The sequence below is a fragment of the Pan troglodytes genome, chromosome 2 (genome assembly GCF_028858775.2).
Source record: "Pan troglodytes isolate AG18354 chromosome 2, NHGRI_mPanTro3-v2.0_pri, whole genome shotgun sequence".
In the NCBI taxonomy this organism is placed as follows: domain Eukaryota; kingdom Metazoa; phylum Chordata; class Mammalia; order Primates; family Hominidae; genus Pan; species Pan troglodytes.
Window position 1 is genome coordinate 126,783,778 of NC_086015.1, and position 18,951 is coordinate 126,802,728.

At 40.9% G+C, this 18,951-nt stretch overlaps 1 protein-coding gene across 4 annotated transcripts in view; it reads right to left on the bottom strand.

The window, feature by feature from the left end:
• The window catches only part of HACD2 (3-hydroxyacyl-CoA dehydratase 2), a 96,399-nt gene that overhangs the window by 18,630 nt on the left and 58,818 nt on the right, over window positions 1-18,951 (bottom strand). For all 4 annotated transcript variants that reach the window (XM_001168034.8, XM_024355618.3, XM_024355617.3 and 1 more), the window contains one exon: window positions 17,858-17,946. In XM_001168034.8, the coding sequence (XP_001168034.1) occupies window positions 17,858-17,946 (89 nt within the window). The remainder of the gene's footprint in view (window positions 1-17,857; window positions 17,947-18,951) is intronic.

Consider the following 18,951-nt stretch of genomic DNA (forward strand, 5'->3'; position numbering starts at 1 on the left):
TTCTATCTCTAAGAATTTGTTAATTCTAGGTACCTCATATAAGTGGAATAATACAGTATATGTCTTTATTTTTTTGAGATGGAGTCTCACTCTGTTGCCCAGGCAGGAGTGCAGTGGTCCAATCTCGGCTCACTGAAACCTCCACCTCCCGGGTTCAAGTGATTCTCCTGCCTCAGCCTCCCGAGTAGCTGGGATTACAGCCACCCACCAACACGCCCAGCTAATTTTTATATTTTTAGTGGAGACAGGGTTTTGTCATGTTGGCCAGGCTGCTCTTGAACTCCTGACCTCACATGATCTGCCCGCCTTGGCCTCCCAAAGTGCTGGGATTACAGGCGTGAGCCACCGTGCCTGGCCTAGTATGTGTATTTCTATGTCTGGTTCATCTATGTGGTAGTATGTATTAGAATTTCCTTCCTTTTTGTGTCTGAAAAATATGTCATTGTACGTATATACTACATTTTATCATTTGCTGATGGACATTTGGGCTGTTCCTATCTTTTTGGCTATTATGAATATGCTGCTATGAACATTGGTGTATAAGTAAGTTTAAGTACTTGCTTTCAGTTCTTTTGGGTATATTCTTAGTAGTGGAGTTATTGGACCATATGGTAATTTTATGTTTAACTTTTTGAGAAACTGCCAAACTGTTGTCCACAGTGGCTGTACCATTTTACATTACATCCCTACCAACAGTGTGCAACAAGAGTTCCAATTTCTCCACTGCTCATTTGCTGTGTTTTTTTTTTTTTTAAATAATAGCTGTCCTAATGAGTGTAAAGTGGTATCTCACGGTAGTTTTGATTTGCACATCCCTAATGACTAGTGACGTTGAGCATCTTTTCACGTGCTTATTGGCTGTTTTATATCTTCTTTGGAAAAATATTCAAATCCTTTGCCCATTAAAATGTTTTTAGTATCTCTTTTTAATATTTATGGTGACAGCAGTAAAAATAATTATACCTAATTGTTACTGAGCTCTTACTATATGCCAAGCACTTTTTAACATATATTACCTCATTGAATCCCCATTTTACAGACAAGTAAAGTGAGGTTTACAGAATTTGAACCCAAGGTATGTCTCCTAAACCTGAACAGCTCTGACTTGTCTTCTTGGGCTTGGGGTCTCACATGCATATGCACACACACACACATACACACATACACACACACATTATGGGGTAACAATTATCTTTCAAAATCAATAACTATTGGAAGGAACCCTATACAAGAAGAGCCTAGAGAACAGATAAGGTAAATGTGATGTTTACTTAGTGTCAAGAAAGCCATTCGTTCTCCAATAAATGTTGCCTACCTCTGAAAAGGGAATAGAGAATAATAGGATTTGGACTTCAGGGACTGAGTGGAAGAGGTTCACCAAGAAAGACTGAGTAAAGCATAAAAAACTACAGGTCGCTAGCACCCAGAGGTATCTCTAATATGTCCATGAAATGACTTCTAGTTGTGCATCAACTGACCCAAGTTAAAACACAACATAAGAACTTGAAACAAACCCTAATGAATTACCTAAAGTTAATGTAATCTTCTTCCCTGAGTCTTGTTTTGCTAACAATCATTTGTTTTTTGTTTTGGCCCTCCTATGGGTTAGGATATTTGACCCTCCAAACCTCATGTTGAAATCTGATCCCCAATGCTGGGGGTGGGACCTGGGGAGAGGGTGAGTAAGTCCTTACTGTTAGTTTCTGATCTGCTGGTGAAGAGCCCGTTGCCACCCCCTAGCTCCTCTTCGCCATGTGACCTCTGCACAGGCTGGATCCCTTCACCTTCCCCCATGAGTGGAAGCAGCATGAGGCCCTCACCAGATGCAGGTGCTGGTACCATGCTTTTTATACAGCCTGCAGAACCATGAACCAAATAGACCTCTTTTCTTTTTAAATCATTCAGCCTCAGGTGTTCCTTAATAGCGGCACCAATGGACTAAGATGAGCCCTGTTTATTTCTGGATTTAACTTATTGTCAAGACCCCTAAAAATCTATCTCGAAAGCTTGTTTCTCTTTTCTATCTCTGCTAAGCAGAAATTGAAATACAAAATATGATTTCAATTCAAAATGAAAAGAAATGCATCAACACAAATATTTAAAAAAGAAAACAGGAAAAAAGGAAGAATGAAATACTTCACTAGGCAAGCTTCTGGTTTTCCAGAGACCAGCCCAATCATCTCAAATATGTCTTTGGGTAAGATTCACCTGAGACTCGCCTCTTTCCCTTCCCCACGTGGAGGACACAGTATGGTGGCTGAAAACTCAAGGTGGTGAGGACATGGAAAGGTGAGGGAAGGTGGTGGGCTAACACAGGTATGAACCAGAGGCCTGCAGTTGAGAATGGGGGTGGTGAAGGAGAGACAGAGGTGACAGGTGGAAGAGATGGCCAGTGTGGCGGGAAAACCAGTTACATGGAGCGAACAGGCAAACTGAGCAAAAAAATCAATATATTAAGAAAAATGGGCTTCTTGCTGTTGGAGGAGGTATTAACAGACATGGAGGGGAAAATGCTAGAAAGAACACTGAGGTATTAGACTGTGGTTGGAGGGATCAGTATGAACCCATGATTTATATACACACACAGCTATATAAATACTCCAGATGTAAATGTGTGTGAGTGTATATGTGTGTGTATGTGTGTATATGTATATGTACCCAAGCTTTCTCTACTGAGAGGGCCTAGAAGCAATGACATCTCAGTAGCAGTGAGCACATCATCTACCCAGATCCTGGGTCCTAAGTTACCATCCTCTACTAAAAGGAACCAGGCAGGGCTCTTTGGCAAAATGGCTGATTCCAGGGCTGGGGCTGGGGAAGTACAAGATGAGTCTGGAAATCTTTTTGTGCCAGATCATAAGGAAATACTCAATGGATGATGGAAGGAAGTTAAAAGGACCAGGAGGAAGAACTCCCACTGGCCAAATCCTAGATAGTTTTAGCATCAAAATAAATAATAGACTATAACCCATTGAATTATACAGGAATTAATGAGTCCAAACAGATATAAATAAAATAAATAAATGGGAGAAAGGGAAAGCTATTTCTTATAGAATGCCAACTCCTATGTGTAAAAGAAATGACAGAAATAGACAGTTGCCATTTGATAACCATCACAGAGGTGGCTGACACAGGCAGGAGTCATTCCCACAAAATACTAATTAATAAAAAGGAGGTGAACTGGAGGTGGAGAAACCCGGCAGATACTAACAGGAGCAGGTGACAGAGGTCAACGTCACCAGGAGTGGGAAGGGTAGTCATGGCGTGCCTCCTGAGAAGAGCAGGCATGGCTTGAATTGGTTATCAGGGAACGCTGAATGGACCTAGGCTGAGAACTTACAGCCTGTACTCTTTAAAACTGACATAAGGCCATGAGGGACAGGGCAAGGCTGAGGAGATCGTCCAGACTGAAGGAGTCTGGAGAGACCTGACAAAGAAACATCACACGGATGTGGCAGGACCATCACAGCAACCGCATGTCTCCTTCTCCCATGAATCCCAGTGCTCAGCACGAGACCTGGAACGCAGAAGATACTGATTATTTTCTCCATTCCAGAATGGAGAAAAAAGACATTGTTTGGACAGTTAGTGGAATCTGAATGGAGTATACTGGATTAGACAGTAGTGTTGTACCAAGGCTGATTTCCTGATTTGGAGAGTTCTATGCAGGTGATATAGGAGTGTCTAGAACACATACTCAAGTACTTATGGGTGATAGGATGTTACACACAGGTTGCTCTCAAAGTTCAGAAAAAATAAATGATAATGCATATAAAAACAAAGAGAGGCTGAATATGGTGGCTCATGCCTGTAATCCCACCACTTTGGGAAGCTGAGGCGGGCGGATTGCTTGAGCCCAGCAGTTCAAGACCAGCCTGGGCAACATGGTGAAACCCTGCCACTACAAAAAATACAAAAATTAGCCGAGCGTGGTGGCAAGCGCCTGTGGTCCCAGCAACTCAGGAGGCTGAGGTGGGAGAATCGCTTGAGCCCAGGAGGCGGAGGTTGCAGTGAGCCAAGATCTCGCCATTGCACTCCAGCCTGGGGCACCAGAGTGAGACTTGTCTCAAAAAAACAAAAAACACAGAAAGAGTAGGAAACGAAACAAATGAAGTAAAATGCCAATAATTGGGGAATCTGAGTGAAGAGAATATGAGAGTTCTTTGTCCTGCTCTGGCAACTTTTCTCTAAGTTTGAAATTACTTCAGAAAAAATTGTTTTCTAAAAATCACCTAAATACTAAGCAACCACTCCGGGGGTACAATGAGAAGGAAATATAACTATTATCTGGTTTTCTAAACATATTATTTTGGGTGTGAGGCCTCAGGATCTGCTGGAAGAGGTGGGTTTTATAACCATAAAGACATAACATTTATAAGAAAACATATCAACAAGCGTACACGAATGGAAGGTAACTTGAGAGGGAACAGCAGAATGAACACTGGCCCCAATCTACCTCCCCATCAGTATTGTCTTAGACCATAAACAAGCCGAAGGCAAGGTCACAAACTTGCTTTGAAGAAGGGCTAGCTTAGTTATAAGGCAAAATCAAATTCTTAATAAATGCTTTAGATTGGGATAATAATGATGATTAAGATAATGATAGTTCCCATTAGCAGGGCTAATTATTCCTTAAGAATGATAAAAGTAATTATGCATAAATTTTCACCAGCTAACTGTGAAACTATTTTAGTATGTATAAAGAACATATTCAGTTCTGTGTGAAAAGCCAATTATATCTCTGTTAGAAACCTCAGGACACAGAATTCAAAACAGTTATACAGAAATTTGTCATTAAATTTTTGGGGAAAGATTAGGTTACATTATACCCAGTAGGTAGCTAAGATTTATTGAGCACTTACTAAGCACCAGGCAGTGTTCTAAGTGCTTTGTATGCGTTAACTCGCAGACCACCTCATGAAGGGAACCACGGGGCCTGGGAGACTGGCACAGCTCCCGAGGAACTGGAACAGCCTACTCAGCCCTCAACTGGGCAACTGAGGGATGACCCAGCAGTCACAGCACTGTCATCCCTCTGCCTTAGCAGTTATCCCACTATATGGTGTTTTCTGTCTGCTGGATTCTGCTTGACTCATACTAGGCTGGAAGCCCTGTGAGGGCAACAACTGCATCTGTCCTTTTCTCATGTGTCTTACTTAGTGCTTAGCACAATGCCTGGGGCATAGAAGATACTGAATAAATATTTGTGGAATGAACAGGAATGAAGAAATAATAGATGGCAACCCAACTGCAGTCTCAGCAAATGTGCTCTGACTCAGCTGGTACAGCCTTGGGTGGGAGGGCAGCTCCTAAGGGGCTGCAGTGCTGATGCTGGTTGGTCCGTCAGCTGAGGGCTTGGGCTCTAGAACAGGACAGTTCTAACGACAATCTGGGTCCTTTCTCTAACTTGATTAAGCTTTTTTGAACAAAAATGTAAGTCATTTGGTTATTTATCTAAAAGGAATTTCATCCTTGATATTGAAATGTAATAGTAATAGATACACACATGGTGGTTTAAAAAAAAAAGATATTTGGATGAGTATGTTGGGGTTTTTTTTTTTTTTTCTTTTTGAGACGGAGTCTTGCTCTGTCACCCAGGCTGCAGTGCAGTGGCACAGTGTCAGCTCACTGCAATCTCCGCCTCTCCAGTTCAAGTGATTATCTTGCCTCAGTCTCTGGAGTAGCTGGGGACTACAGGTATGCACCACCATGCCCGGCTAAATTTTTATATTTTTTTGGTGGAGACGGGGTTTCACCATGTTGCCCAGGCTAGTCTCAAACTCCTGATCTTAAGTGATCCACCCTCCTTGGCTTCCCAGAGTGCTGGGATTACAGGCATGAGCCACCGCGTCTGGCCTAGTATTAGTCTTTTCACACAACAATTTTATGTATAAAGTGTCCTTTATAATTTATTAAAAATCCATGATAAAGTGCCTGCTAAACAAAATACTATTCCTATTTTATGAAAAATGTGAGTTATAAAAATATTAATATTTCTTCCCCTTTAAAGGAGAGAATAATGTGCAACATAGATTTTTTTTTTTTTTTGAGATGGAGTCTCGCTCTGTCACCCAGGCTGGAGTGCAGTGGCATGATCTTCTGCTCACTGCAACCTCCGCCTCCCGGGTTCACGCCATTCTCCTGCCTCAGCCTCCCGAGTAGCTGGGATTACAGGCGCCCGCTGCCACGCCCGGCTAATTTTTTGTATTTTTAGTAGAGATGGGGTTTCACCGTGTTAGCCAGGATGGTCTCAATCTTCTGACCTTGTGATCCGCCCACCTCGGCCTCCCAAAGTGCTGGGATTACAGGCATGTGCCACCATACCCGGCCAGATTTTTAAAAAAATCCTACAGTGACAAAGGAAACTGGTTAAAAAGTTCTTACCATTACAACACCAATAACTGAGAACTATTTTTTTGATGTGAATAATGGACTAGTTAAATGTTCTGGCCTATCAAAACAACTCTTGGTCACAAAGTAAACTTTTCTGAACATGCAATGAAAAGATATATAAGCATGCAATCAACAAGCGATACATGATCGATTCTGCATTTATGACAGGCCAGACATGCAGAATGCTAAAATGTTCCCATTAGTCCAACTTTAATGGTTCCTATGTATTCAGCCTGTTGTCTGGAAAACACGAAGAAAGGATGGTCGGTACCTCAACTAGCCTAGCTTCACCACCACTGGCCTCTACTCCAATTGAGTGCAACTCTGGAGTCAAACAGATCTCCAGACTTCCTGGCTGCATGTCCTGAGGCAAGTTATTTATCCTCTCTGATCCTCAGCTTCCTCATTTGTAAACTGGAGAGGTCAGAAAAACATATTAAGTGCTTAGCAAAGCCCTTGCCATTTGAGCAGTTACCATTATTATTCCATGAAGGGAAAAATTCAATTTATTGAGATCCTACTATCTATTCTAGTCACTGCTGAGACTCCATACAACCTGATGGCTGTCTCTTAGGCTTAATTACAAAGAAATGCTTTGTGTTTTTCTTGTTTTGCTTTTTGTTGCCCAAGTATTGTTTAAAAGATGCCACCTCTCCCTCTACTTGAAGGTTAACATACGTCTACCAACTCTGAGATGTCTAAGGATCTCACCAGCTGCTAGTCTTTCCCAATATTCTTCCTTAGCCCTGTTTGATTTGCTCACCTCCAAAAAGCGTGTTACTAACTGAAAAACTTTCATGCAACTATTACCTTCAACTCAATTCAAACACAGACACTGCATCAGAATGGAGTCATATTTAATCCCAACCTTCATCATATATATCTAATCCAGTCTAAATATTCCATGAAGTGATAGTCCTTTAACTCCAGCAATGATAGCCCAGAGAACAATATTCTCAGCAATTGGTGACTGTGGCCCCAAGGAAAGAGCTGGGGCCTACTCATCCCACAGTCCGCCCCCAAATCTCCAAATGCAGTATCCCAATGTGCCCACCCAACACTCCAGAGGGGAGAAGATTTACCACTGACAGAAAGGTAACTGAAATGTCAAAAGAACATGAAACTGGCAATATATTTTGTGAAATGTCATGGTTCTTTCTGTTCTATGGCAGTGTAATAATTGCAAAAATTTCAAAAGGTGGGGAAAAAAAGCTATGAACACCATCTCTTGGAGCAGAAATATCAAAATGGTGACCTACGGTCCCTGACCATAGATGTTCTGTTTGGGCTTGTACGATGCTTTAAAAATATTTGAACCAGTTTTTAAAAATTAGGGGATTTCTCATTTTAAAAATCTAGATTTCTGCCTTTTCTCAAAAAAATTAGATTTTGCACTACTGAATCTATCTGGCAATCTCTAGCTGAGGTGCACACTGACTGCTTGTGTGAGATGGCATGCACCCTCCAGTCACCATGCTTTTCTTCCATGTTCTTTTAAAATCCTGTGGGACAGACCTCTGCCGCCAGTAGATAGCCTCTGCTACAGATTGTAAAGTGCTACACAAATGTCATGCAACATATTTGAAAACTCTAAAGTTTCAAAAACTTTAGTTATTTAAAAGTGTTATTTAAAAGTCTGATTAGTTTTTACACTTGAGGCTCTGAACATACTTTTCTTTAAGGCAATGACCTTGGCAAAAGATTCTTTAAACCTGACCTAACAAGACAGCACACCAATGCAGAAGGCAAAAGAGATTCACAATTTTCACATTCTGGGTTATTCTGGCAATAAGCCAGAGCAAAGGCCGGGCGTGGTGGCTCATGCCTGTAATCCCAGCAACTTCGGGAGGCCAAGGCAGGCAGATCATAAGGTCAGGAGTTCAAGACCAGCCTGGCCAATATGGTGAAACCCCATCTCTACTAAAAAATACAAAAATTAGCCGGTGTTGTGGTGCGTGCCTGTAAGTCCCAGCTACTAGGGAGGCTGAGGCAGGAGAATCGCTTGAACCAGGGAGGTGGAGGTTGCAGTGGGCCGAGATCGCGTCACTGCACTCCAGCCTGGATGACAGAGTGAGACTCCAACTAAAAAAAAAAAAAAAGCCAGAGCAACAGGAAGTGAGAGGGAGAAGGTGCCAAAACTTGTCCTGCTAAAAAACAAACCTTTATGGTCTGAAGAAAACAAAAGCTAAAACTCTTTAATGTGGCAAGCCTAATAATTAGTTTTTCTGAAGAAAACAAAAGTTAAAAATCTTTAGTGTAACAAGCCTAATAATTAGTGTTTCTTCCCCTCTAAAATGCAAAGCATCCCCTTAGCATGCATACACACAAATCCACACATGTACACCAAGGCACATCTTACAAATTGCAGAAGTACACCAGGGTTTTACTCCAGACTTGGAAAGAGTCCTCTCTCTGGAAAATGCAGACAGCTTAGTCACATGCTTTATTTTTTCTGTGATGCATCTCAGTTTGCAGTGAGAGGTTTTGACTACAGGGCTTCTTGATATGGGTAAGTTTAAAAAGGTTACTAAACTCTCTTCCCTGAAGAAATGGAAATACACTGTGTGGATATTTCACAGGAGTGATGGGGGATAATTTTTTCAGGTTCCTCTATGGTCTTTAAGATTCCCAAAGAGATCAGTTACCTGACTGAATTTACTGTGCGTGACAACTATCAAGGGGTTATAGGTACTGGTATTCTTGTCATATTTATGTATTTTTAATTAAACTCTCTGATATCCCCTATTAGTATTTCAAAATAGATTTATTTTGAAAAGCTACACTACATAAAGGACTGACATTTTGGCAAAGAAGCAGGTAATACGAGAGAGTTCCTCCTCCCGCAAGTTTTCAAATGAATATTAATCAATGCTTTAAAAATGCCACCCATTGTACTGTGGAGCACATCTGCTTAAAAGTAGTTTACAGGTAATAGTTTCTAACTTTTCTTGGCTTTGCTGACACAGTTTAACATGCTCACGATGCATACCAATCACCTCACTTTTACAGTGAGAAATGAGAATCTTCAAACTCAGTGGGATAATAACGCTGACTGTACACCTATGGCATATTTTAACTCAAATAGGAGAGAAAAGGCATGTAAAATGGTTTCCAACAAAGGCAAACTTATCAGGTGAATCCATTGCAGAGGCCAAGCTGCAGCCCTCTGAGAGGTGAGGCCTGTATGGCCTCCTGACTCACCATCTAACCAATTGCTACCTCTGCAGTGCATGAGGAGAACACCATCAACATCATTTCCCACACCTGCAATTAGGATTTTTATGACAATTTAAAGTACTAAAAAAACCCCTTAATTTAAGGAATACAACATACCAAACATAACTTATAAATTTTCTTTTGTTCCTTTAAAAGAAAAATTATACAGCCATTCACATACACGTAAGATAAAATATATGAAAACCGAATTGCCTAAAATCAAGAGAATGGTAAATAATGTCATACTGAATAGCCAGAGCTACACTGTCTAATAGTGCAACTTCTAGTCACATGTGGCTATTTAAAATACAATTAAACTGAAATTCAATTCCTCAGTCACATTAACCATATTTCAAGTGTTCACATATGGCTAAGAGCTACTGTATTGAAGAATGCAGATACACAGAACATTTCCAGCAATGCAGAAAGTTCTATTGGACAGTGCTGGGGTAGAGGAAATACCCACAGCAAACATGTTGGTAACCAACATCTTTCCACCACTGTATGGTACTAAAAACTTACTTTTTTGTCTTGGAATAAACAGTCTAAATAAGCACCTTAATTCATTTCACTTTGAAGCCATGGATTAAAGCTGGTTTGAATGTCAGGATTCACTTACTGGTGACTCCCCACTGATAATACAACTTGACAACATAGTTTAAACATAGAGCCTTGTTTCCCCGTGTTATTCATTAATTTAAGCTGATCACATATAACTAAAGTTAAAACCACACAGGCTCTTAGCCTGGAAATCTCGTGTGCTTATTTGGAGAACTACTATTTTAAGCCCAAGGTAATGATTTTTTTCTTCCTTCACTCTCATTCCTTTTCTATGACAGTTTCCTAAAGTGAAAAGTCAAGCATCTTTGTTAATCCCAGAACTGCAAGTAACCAGATTTAAATCTAAACAGGCTTCCCACTATTGGAAAGTAGCATCAATACATATGTTAAGATACCACCCAACAGTATAGACACATCTTATGCTTGAAGAGAATGTGTTCCAACAAGCTTGTCAAAAATTTCACCATCAAAAATAGGAGTAATGTAGGAGACCCCATGGATACACCCAGAAGATAAATTAAATGAGAGGGGGTTAGTATCATATTTTAGAAGGCTAACCAAAATGCTAAATGCACTGAAAAACCTATAATCTGGAAGTCCTGGGGCAGAGGGAGAGGAAGAAGTTGATCAGTGCTCAAGCCTGAAGGGACTGGCGTCTGCCAGGACAGTCTGGAATGGGGTAGGCTAGGGCAGGGACAGCTCTGAGTCCTAGGGGAACCTCAGGACAGTGGGACATTTTTCTCTGGGGCTACTAGGTCAGGACCTGGCCCTTCCTCTCCTGAATGAGATTTCCCCAAATTAAGATAACTGTGCAGACTTCTGGTATAAATGTCCCTTCTTGCGTTAGAATTGACAACTAGGAATGGTGTATATCAGATTTTAGCCCTTGAGGTGAGAGAGCCAAAAAAAAAAAAAAAAAGGCCCTGAGAAGCTTCCCATGTCTAGGTGTTTTCAGGAGCAGAGTCACCACAGGGAGGAGGGTGCAGCGTGCAGTGGAGGTGAGCCCAGAGCAGAAAAAGATTAACATTAAAGACAAGTGAAACCAATTTCCTGATTTTGCTGAGCTTGGAACCTATCCATCTATTGCTTGACAAAGAGGTCCTGTATAAAGTACGGTATAAAGTGGTGGTAACATTGGATTCTGTGATTTAAGAAGACGCTTGCTTGCTTGCTTGCTTTCTCTTTCTTTTACATGTAACTAACTAAATTATCATCAGGGGATATTATATTTTAAACAACAACTGAGTTCTGGTGGAATTTTTCAAGGGCTATAAAGGAACTAAGACAACAGGAGAAAGATGCAACATGGGATGACAGAAGTGAGCCCACTCTTGGTCGGTGTGGTGGCTCATGCCTGTAATTCCAGCACTCTGGGAGGCCGAGGCAGGAGGATTGTGTAAGGCCAGAAATTGGAAACGAGCCTGGGCAACGGTTCGAGACCGTGCCTCTACAAAAATAAATAAATAAATAATAAAAAATTAGCTGAGTGTGGTGGTGTGCACCTGTAGTCCCAGCTACTCAGGAGGGCAAGGCTGGAGAATAGCTTGATCCCAGGAGTTTGAGACTGCAGTGAGATGACTGTGTCACTGCACTCCAGCCTGGGTGATGACAGGATGACAGACCAGGACCCTGTCTCCAAACAAAAAAAAAAAAAAAGAGAGAGAAAGAGAAGTGAATCTACACTGAACCTAAAAGATCTAAATATTTTTTCAATATTTTGAAATAAAATCCTCATACACAGTACAAGGAAAATGTTGGAAAGGGACAGGCAGAAAAACACTGAGAGAAAAATAGACATTCTGATTTTGCCAAAACCATCTATGCTAAATATAGGTAACGGCAAAAGGATCCAGCTAGCTATGAGATAACTAACACAGTCTTTAAGTGGAAATGCCACTAAGTGCTGCTGCATTTGTCTAGGAGCTGCCTCAAGTTTGACAGTGTCTGATTAACAATCAAATAAGGAGACTTTTTTTTTTTTTTTTACCTTTAAGAGAGGTGCTATTTTAAAATGAAGGTGATGTAAATCCACCTACAAGAATATTTAAAATAGAAAGTAACCAAATAGATGGAGTAGGGTGGAGGATTTTAGACATTCAGCTTTTAGTGGGGACAAAGGATACTGAATATAACTCAATGGCCTTTGCTAACTGAGCTGCAGTGTCACTGTGGAAAGGGCACTGGAGCTAGACGACAGGATGGCACAGCTTTGGTCCAAGCACAGGGCCCAAGGAAGAAATGACGTGCCCCTGACACAGCATCTCATCTCCTCATCTGAATGATGGGGGTAAGAAGCTGCCTTTCTGCCTCACCATGATACCATGTTCACGGATGGCGCATGCTGGGAAGTCCACAACACAGCTATCAGGGATAACACAGAAGGCGTGCGGCCACAGGAGACACGCCAACCAGGGAAGTGGCCTCAGAGGCAGGAAGAACACGAGCACACTGTGACCCAGCTTGAGGACCCAGCAGGGAGGAAAAACCCCCAATAACGAAAACAGGTCCGGAAGCAGGGGCATTAGGACATTATGTATCTGGTGTTTTGGCTTCTACAGGAGTTGAATGGAAGAGGGAAAGAGGAAGAAAGGAAAACCGTGTTCTCTCTCTGAAGGAAGTGGCACTCCTCTGCACAAAAGCCGCTGGCTGCTTTGTAAGGGTTTCAGAAGCTGCTCAGTGAAAACCTGCATGCTGGAGACCTTGAATTCTCTCTCGATAACTGCCACCTTGTTCTCATATATCCTTCTCACTTCATCTTCACAAAAACGGCAGTATAGCAGACAGGGCAAATATTAGCATTATTATTTTACAGATGAGAAAAACAAGACTCGGCAAGTTGAAGTGCTTCATCCTGTCACAAGGTAAATGTTAAAGCCCAAACTCATCAACCCTTCACCTAAATTTTGGGTGCTAAGCCTCCACATTCTAGAATACTGAGTTCTAATTACCTAGAAAAGAATAAAACTGTCCAGGTGAGGTGACACTTTTGAGGAATTCCAGGAAGATGTGTCGGCACTGTGTTACCTCAGGTGGGAATGGCCTCTGAACTGATCTCCCTGACAGCTCTGTGAAGAGATCTCCCTGATGGCTCTGGCCCACAGCATGAAGCACATGCCTGCTACAGACCCTTCCCAGCAACTCCACCCCAGTGTGAGGCAGCTGGATTCCTTGGGCCTCTCTCTTAAAAACAAACCAAAGTCAGTCTTGCTTCTTCAGTGCAATGATTTCAGATCTTCCTCTGCCTTAAGGCAGGCTCCTCAAGCTTCCTCTTACCTAGTCATCAGCAAAGACGCTGGATTTTGGACAGAGCACCAGAAATTCCACAGTATCTTTACTTAGCAGTTTAAGGGAACTCTAAGGTTTTCATTCTTCAAGAATGAAACAATGGCTCTTGGAGTTAGAAAAGAGATGCTGAGATTGGGTTAGGCTTCAAGTAAACTAAGTAGAAAAGTAAATTAAATCAAGGGAAGGTCACAAAAATTACAGCACAACACATAGGTATCTTAGATCATTTCTCAAACCTTGGAATTCTTAAAATTATTTGAGAAGCCTAAAAAAAATTCAGATTCCCTGGTCCCACTCCCAGACATTCTGTATCAAGTGTAAGGTGGGTCCTGGAATATGCGTTTTTAATAAGCCCTCTGGGTGATTCTGGTCCAAATAGTGCATACATCCTAGTTTGAGAAAGAGTCTTAGAACTTTTAAGGAGAAAGGCTAATTGGAAGGATTCATCTCAGAGCACTTGAGCCGTAAAAAAACAGAGAAGCAATGTGTTGCAGATAAGCACCTAGGGCCCACAATTGATGTGTACATCTGATGTACAGATGATTTAGCAGGAGAATCATATCCTAATGTGAATATGGCATGGTGGAACTGTTGAGGAGGAAAAGCACCTATGGATCTCACACAGACATTTCCACTCCATAGGGGAGTGAGAGAAGTCAGCACAACAAAAGTTAAAAACATTATGTTTACGTCAGGTGTTCTTGTTTTTTGTTTTGTAGAGATGAGGTCTCACTATGTTGCCCCAGCTGGTGTTGAACTCCTGCCTCAGCCTCCCAAAGTGCTGATATCACAGGTGTGAGCCACTGTGCCCGGCCACCATCATGTTTTTAAAGGGTGAGAAGGTGGCAGCTCTGATGCAGCAGAAAGACCCTGGATTTAGAATCCAATCCTGACTCTGCCATTTATTGGGTGTGCAATAGTCACTTTGCTGCTGTAGCTTCCAAACTCTAAATGGAGACTACAAGCTACCTATCTCAAGGCATGGTTGTTAAGAGAGAATGATCATAACGTACTTTAATAAAGCCCTCTGCAAACCATAACATATCAAACAAAAACCAATGTTATTGTAAAAAATATAAAGGAGGTTACTTTCTTTAACACTAATTACAAGATTTTCGCAAGCATCCTGCTGAAAAGTTGGTGAGAATGGTAAGTTAAGTGTCACAAAGCCCAGCAGCAAGCCAGAAGGGGGCGGGACACAGCTGGCTTGTTTCGCCAGAGCTTTTGTTTGTTCATTTATATGGTCTCTTGGAAAGGAAAAAGGTGGATGGGGTATTTGCTATGTTAGGTCAAGGAAAAGCATTTGAGCATACGGATCACAATTCTTTTTTTCTTTTCTTGCCTCTGTGTATTGATTCAAATTTTTTCAGTAATATCCTGCTGATCAAGGTGTCACACTAGCTGATGGGTAGATCCTTACACAAAGAGAAAACCATCTGATCACTTTTTAGTTTCACAATGTACGTGATGACATTTATGTGACTAGCATTCCAAAGGGTAGAGAATTAAAATGACAAGCAATGATGCATGTCCCATAGGGCTTCTTAAAAGGAAATATACCTCACGTGAAAAAAGTAGAGTCTAGTCTGAAAAGGTTATATAGGCTACACCCTAGCACATCATGTACAGGTACAGAAAAACAAGGGAGATGAGCAAAGGAAACACGCAGGGCAGAGGGGGTGGAGCAGGAGTCCAAATTCACATGTAATGTGATTAAAATGAAGAATTCTTGTCCACTTTAGAGGGGAATATGATATAAAAAGAAACTGAGAAATGATAGTAGTGTGAAAAGAATTTGAACATTACTACAAGAAAGTGAGATATATGTGATTAAGCAGTTATTTCTAAGGTCAATTTCCTTATGCATTAATTATACAGTTCCCACCATGAAAGTAAGCAGAGTTGAATATTAAGGAAAATAAAGATATTTTTAAGATGCTTCAGGAAATCGAAGAACAGAAGTCATATGTGATGTTCTACAGAACAAATTGAACTATAGCTAATATGAAACTCCAAGGCAGGAAAAATAGCATTCGGCCAAGAGAAGGGTCCAGGGAACAGTTGACAGAGAGCAAGCACTGGCCTCTGAGGGGCCACAGCAACAGCCTTTTCAAGGTGACATATAGCAAGTACTGGCCTCTGAGGGGCCACAGCAACAGCCTTTTCAAGGTGACAGTTAGTAAGCACTGGCCTCTGAGGGGCCACAGCAACAGGCTTTTCAAGGTGACATATAGCAAGTACTGGACTCTGAGGGGCCACAGCAACAGGCTTTTCAAGTTAGCTGTCGAAGACGTAGGGCAGGGATGGAGGGCACCTACTGCTCTAAACAAAACGATGAATGAGGAGTTCTGTGCAGAGAAAAAGAGAATGAGGAGAAAAGAACCATGATCCTACGACAGCAGAAACGCTGAAGTCCAATTACAAGTGAAAAGAGTAAGTCAATTCATCAACAGTGCATATGTAAAAACAAGAGGATCCAAGAGGCGATGGGAAGGCAATAAAATATACTGAAGAATGTACTACATACTTCAGAAAATGATATGCCTTTTCTTTTTCTTTTCCTTTTTTTTTTTTGGCAGGTAAAGAAAATGATATGTTAATGTTAGCAGAAATTGAGTCACTCTGGTTGTAGAGAAACAATTTTGAATATGGAAATGTAATGAGTATATAACAAATTACTGTAAAGCTCAAATGTAATAATGTATGTGAAACCGTCTGTTATATGTTAAGTCCTTTGCATCTGGCAGGCAGCATGGTTATGGAGGATGACACCAAGTCCATGTACCTATAATCCACAGAGACATTTAATAGCTTTGCAAGCCAACCAGTTTCAATGATCTACACAGGAAATCCTGGCAAATGTTGCTAACAGCAACTTGACTAATAGAATTGCTTGATTTGAGTTGTAAAGCATTTTTGACGTACCTGTCTACCTGCTTTGGCAGATGTGCTCATAGCCGAGGAGTGGTCACTAAGTGGAAGGGAGGAAGCAGAGCCCATGAAGAATCTATCAACTGGTGGATTAGCACCTGGACAATTAATATTTGACTATATTGGCAAAGTGATTGGATATTTCATAGTGAACAATACTTTGACTTCATGTACCTAGCACTTAATTACTGAAAGTACATTAATTATTTAAGAATGTAAATTAGTTACTACTAGGAAGAAGTTTTAGGTCATTGGAGACTATTGGAAGATAAAATTATGAGTTGTTGGTTAAAATAAAAAGGAAATGGTATCTACACAAAAGTATGAGAGGAAGAAATATCGCAGTCCTTGCTTATCTGGAGTTTCACTTTCCGTAGCTTCTGTTACACCTGGTCAACCACAGTCCAAAAATATTAAATGGAAAATTCCTGAAAGAAACAATTCCTAATTCTTAAGTTGTACACTGTTCTCAGCAGCATGATGAAATCTCATGTTGTACCACTCTATCCCACCTAGGACACGAATCTTCCCTTTGTCCAGTGTATCCACACTGTATATGCTACTGGCCCATTAATCACTTAGTAGCTAACTTGGTTATCAGTGCTTGTGTTCAAGTAACCCTTATTTTATTTAAAAACAGCCCCAAAATGCAAGAGTAGTGATGCTGGCAATTCAGATATGCCAAAGAGGAGCCATAAAGAACTTCCTTGAAGCGAGACAGTAAAAGTTCTCAGCTTAATAACAAAACAAAACAAACTGTATGCTAAAGTTGCTAAGTCCTACAGTAGGAACAAATCTATTTGTGAAATTGTGAAGGAAAAAGAAATTTGTGCTAGTTTTGCTGGTGAACCTCAAACTGCAAAAGTTGCGGCCACAGGGCATGATAAATGCTTAGTAAATATGTAAAAGGCATTACATTTGCGGGTAGAAGGCATAAACAGAAACGTGTTTCGGTCAGCAGCAATCGGGTTGTGTGCTAGCCACGGTTTCTGGTATCCAGTGGGGGTTTTGGAATGTATTCCCCTTGGATAAGAGGGAACTACTGCATAGGTTTAAAATGATGACTTGGGTCAGGTGTGGTGGCTCATGCCTGAAATCCTAGAATTTGGGGAGAGTGAGGCAGGCAGATTGCTTGAGCTCAGGAGTTCGAGAGCGGCCGGGCAACATGATACGAACAAGATATCAGAAAAATATAACTGAGTTGCAGACCACATCCACACCATCTGAACCTCCATGAGAACTCAGATTACAGGACTTTACCATTTAATCAGTCTTCTTTTTAACAACACTGCATATCTGGGTTTCCCACTATTAACCCAGTTCCTACAGTGAATGTGAGCTTTATCTCAGCTATATTGACATGACCTGGAACTCTGACCTGGAACTCTTTAGCCATAACAAACATGTGAATCAGAAAAGTTGACTAGTGTTTGTTAGTGTTGACATTATTTTAGTCTATATAAACACTTACCTCTTTGACGCTATGTGTTACTGCCCATATTAGAAAAACTCTTGACATCACCTGGAAAGAAGTCAGGACAACAGAAGATGGAACAATTCCTGAAAGAAATTTTGGGATGGATAAATAAATGTACTGTACTAAGTTTCGATATATAATATATTTTCTAAAACATTCCAACTTAAATGTTTAGAGTCAAAACGGTCTTGAGCAACTGAAAGGTGTCTATATTGCTACACAGACTAAGTTTTCAATGCAGTCCACATTAAAACAAAGTTTTCTCCCTAAAAACAATAATATTTTTAATGGTATTATAAAACCATGGGATCCAGGTACCTTTCTTAAACCTCTCAAAACCACTGACCAAGTACAGTATTTTTTACACTTACTGTATAGATGGAGAAAGCAAAACCACTACCTAATCTTTAAAATAAGACTCATTTTACAATACGGGTTTCAAAACAAATAGGAAACAAAGGATGAGAAATCAATCCTATTTGTGTCTAATGAGTGCTGGAAGCTCATGGACATCAGACTTGATACACTATCTAATGGTTAAGTTAGGTATCTTTTATTATCTACTTGAATATTTTGCCAAGAAGCATAACAACATAAAAGACTATCTTTAAAACCTTTTTTTTTTTTTTTATCACCTTGTTCATTACAAGCCCTGGCACAATTATCCTCCCAATGTCCTCGAGTTATAACACTGGAATCATCTTTGATTATTTTATTTATTTATTTTTTGAGACAGAGTCTCACTCTGTCACCCAGGCTGGAGTGCAGTGGTGCAATCTCAGCTCACTGCAACCTCCACCTCCCAGGTTCAAGTGATTCTTGTGCCTCAGCCTCCCAAGTAGCTGGGACTACAGGCATGTGCCACCATCGCTGGCTACGTTTTTGTATTTTTGGTAGAGATAGGGCTTCACCATATTGGCCAGGCTGGTCTTGAACTCCTGACCTCAGCTGATCCGCCTGCCTCGGCTTCCCAAAGTGCTGGGATTACAGGCGTGAGCCACCACACCTGGCAGTGAGTTATATCTTAACAAAGCTGTTACTAAAAAAATAAATGGCCAGAAACAGTGGCTCACGCCTGTAATCCCAAC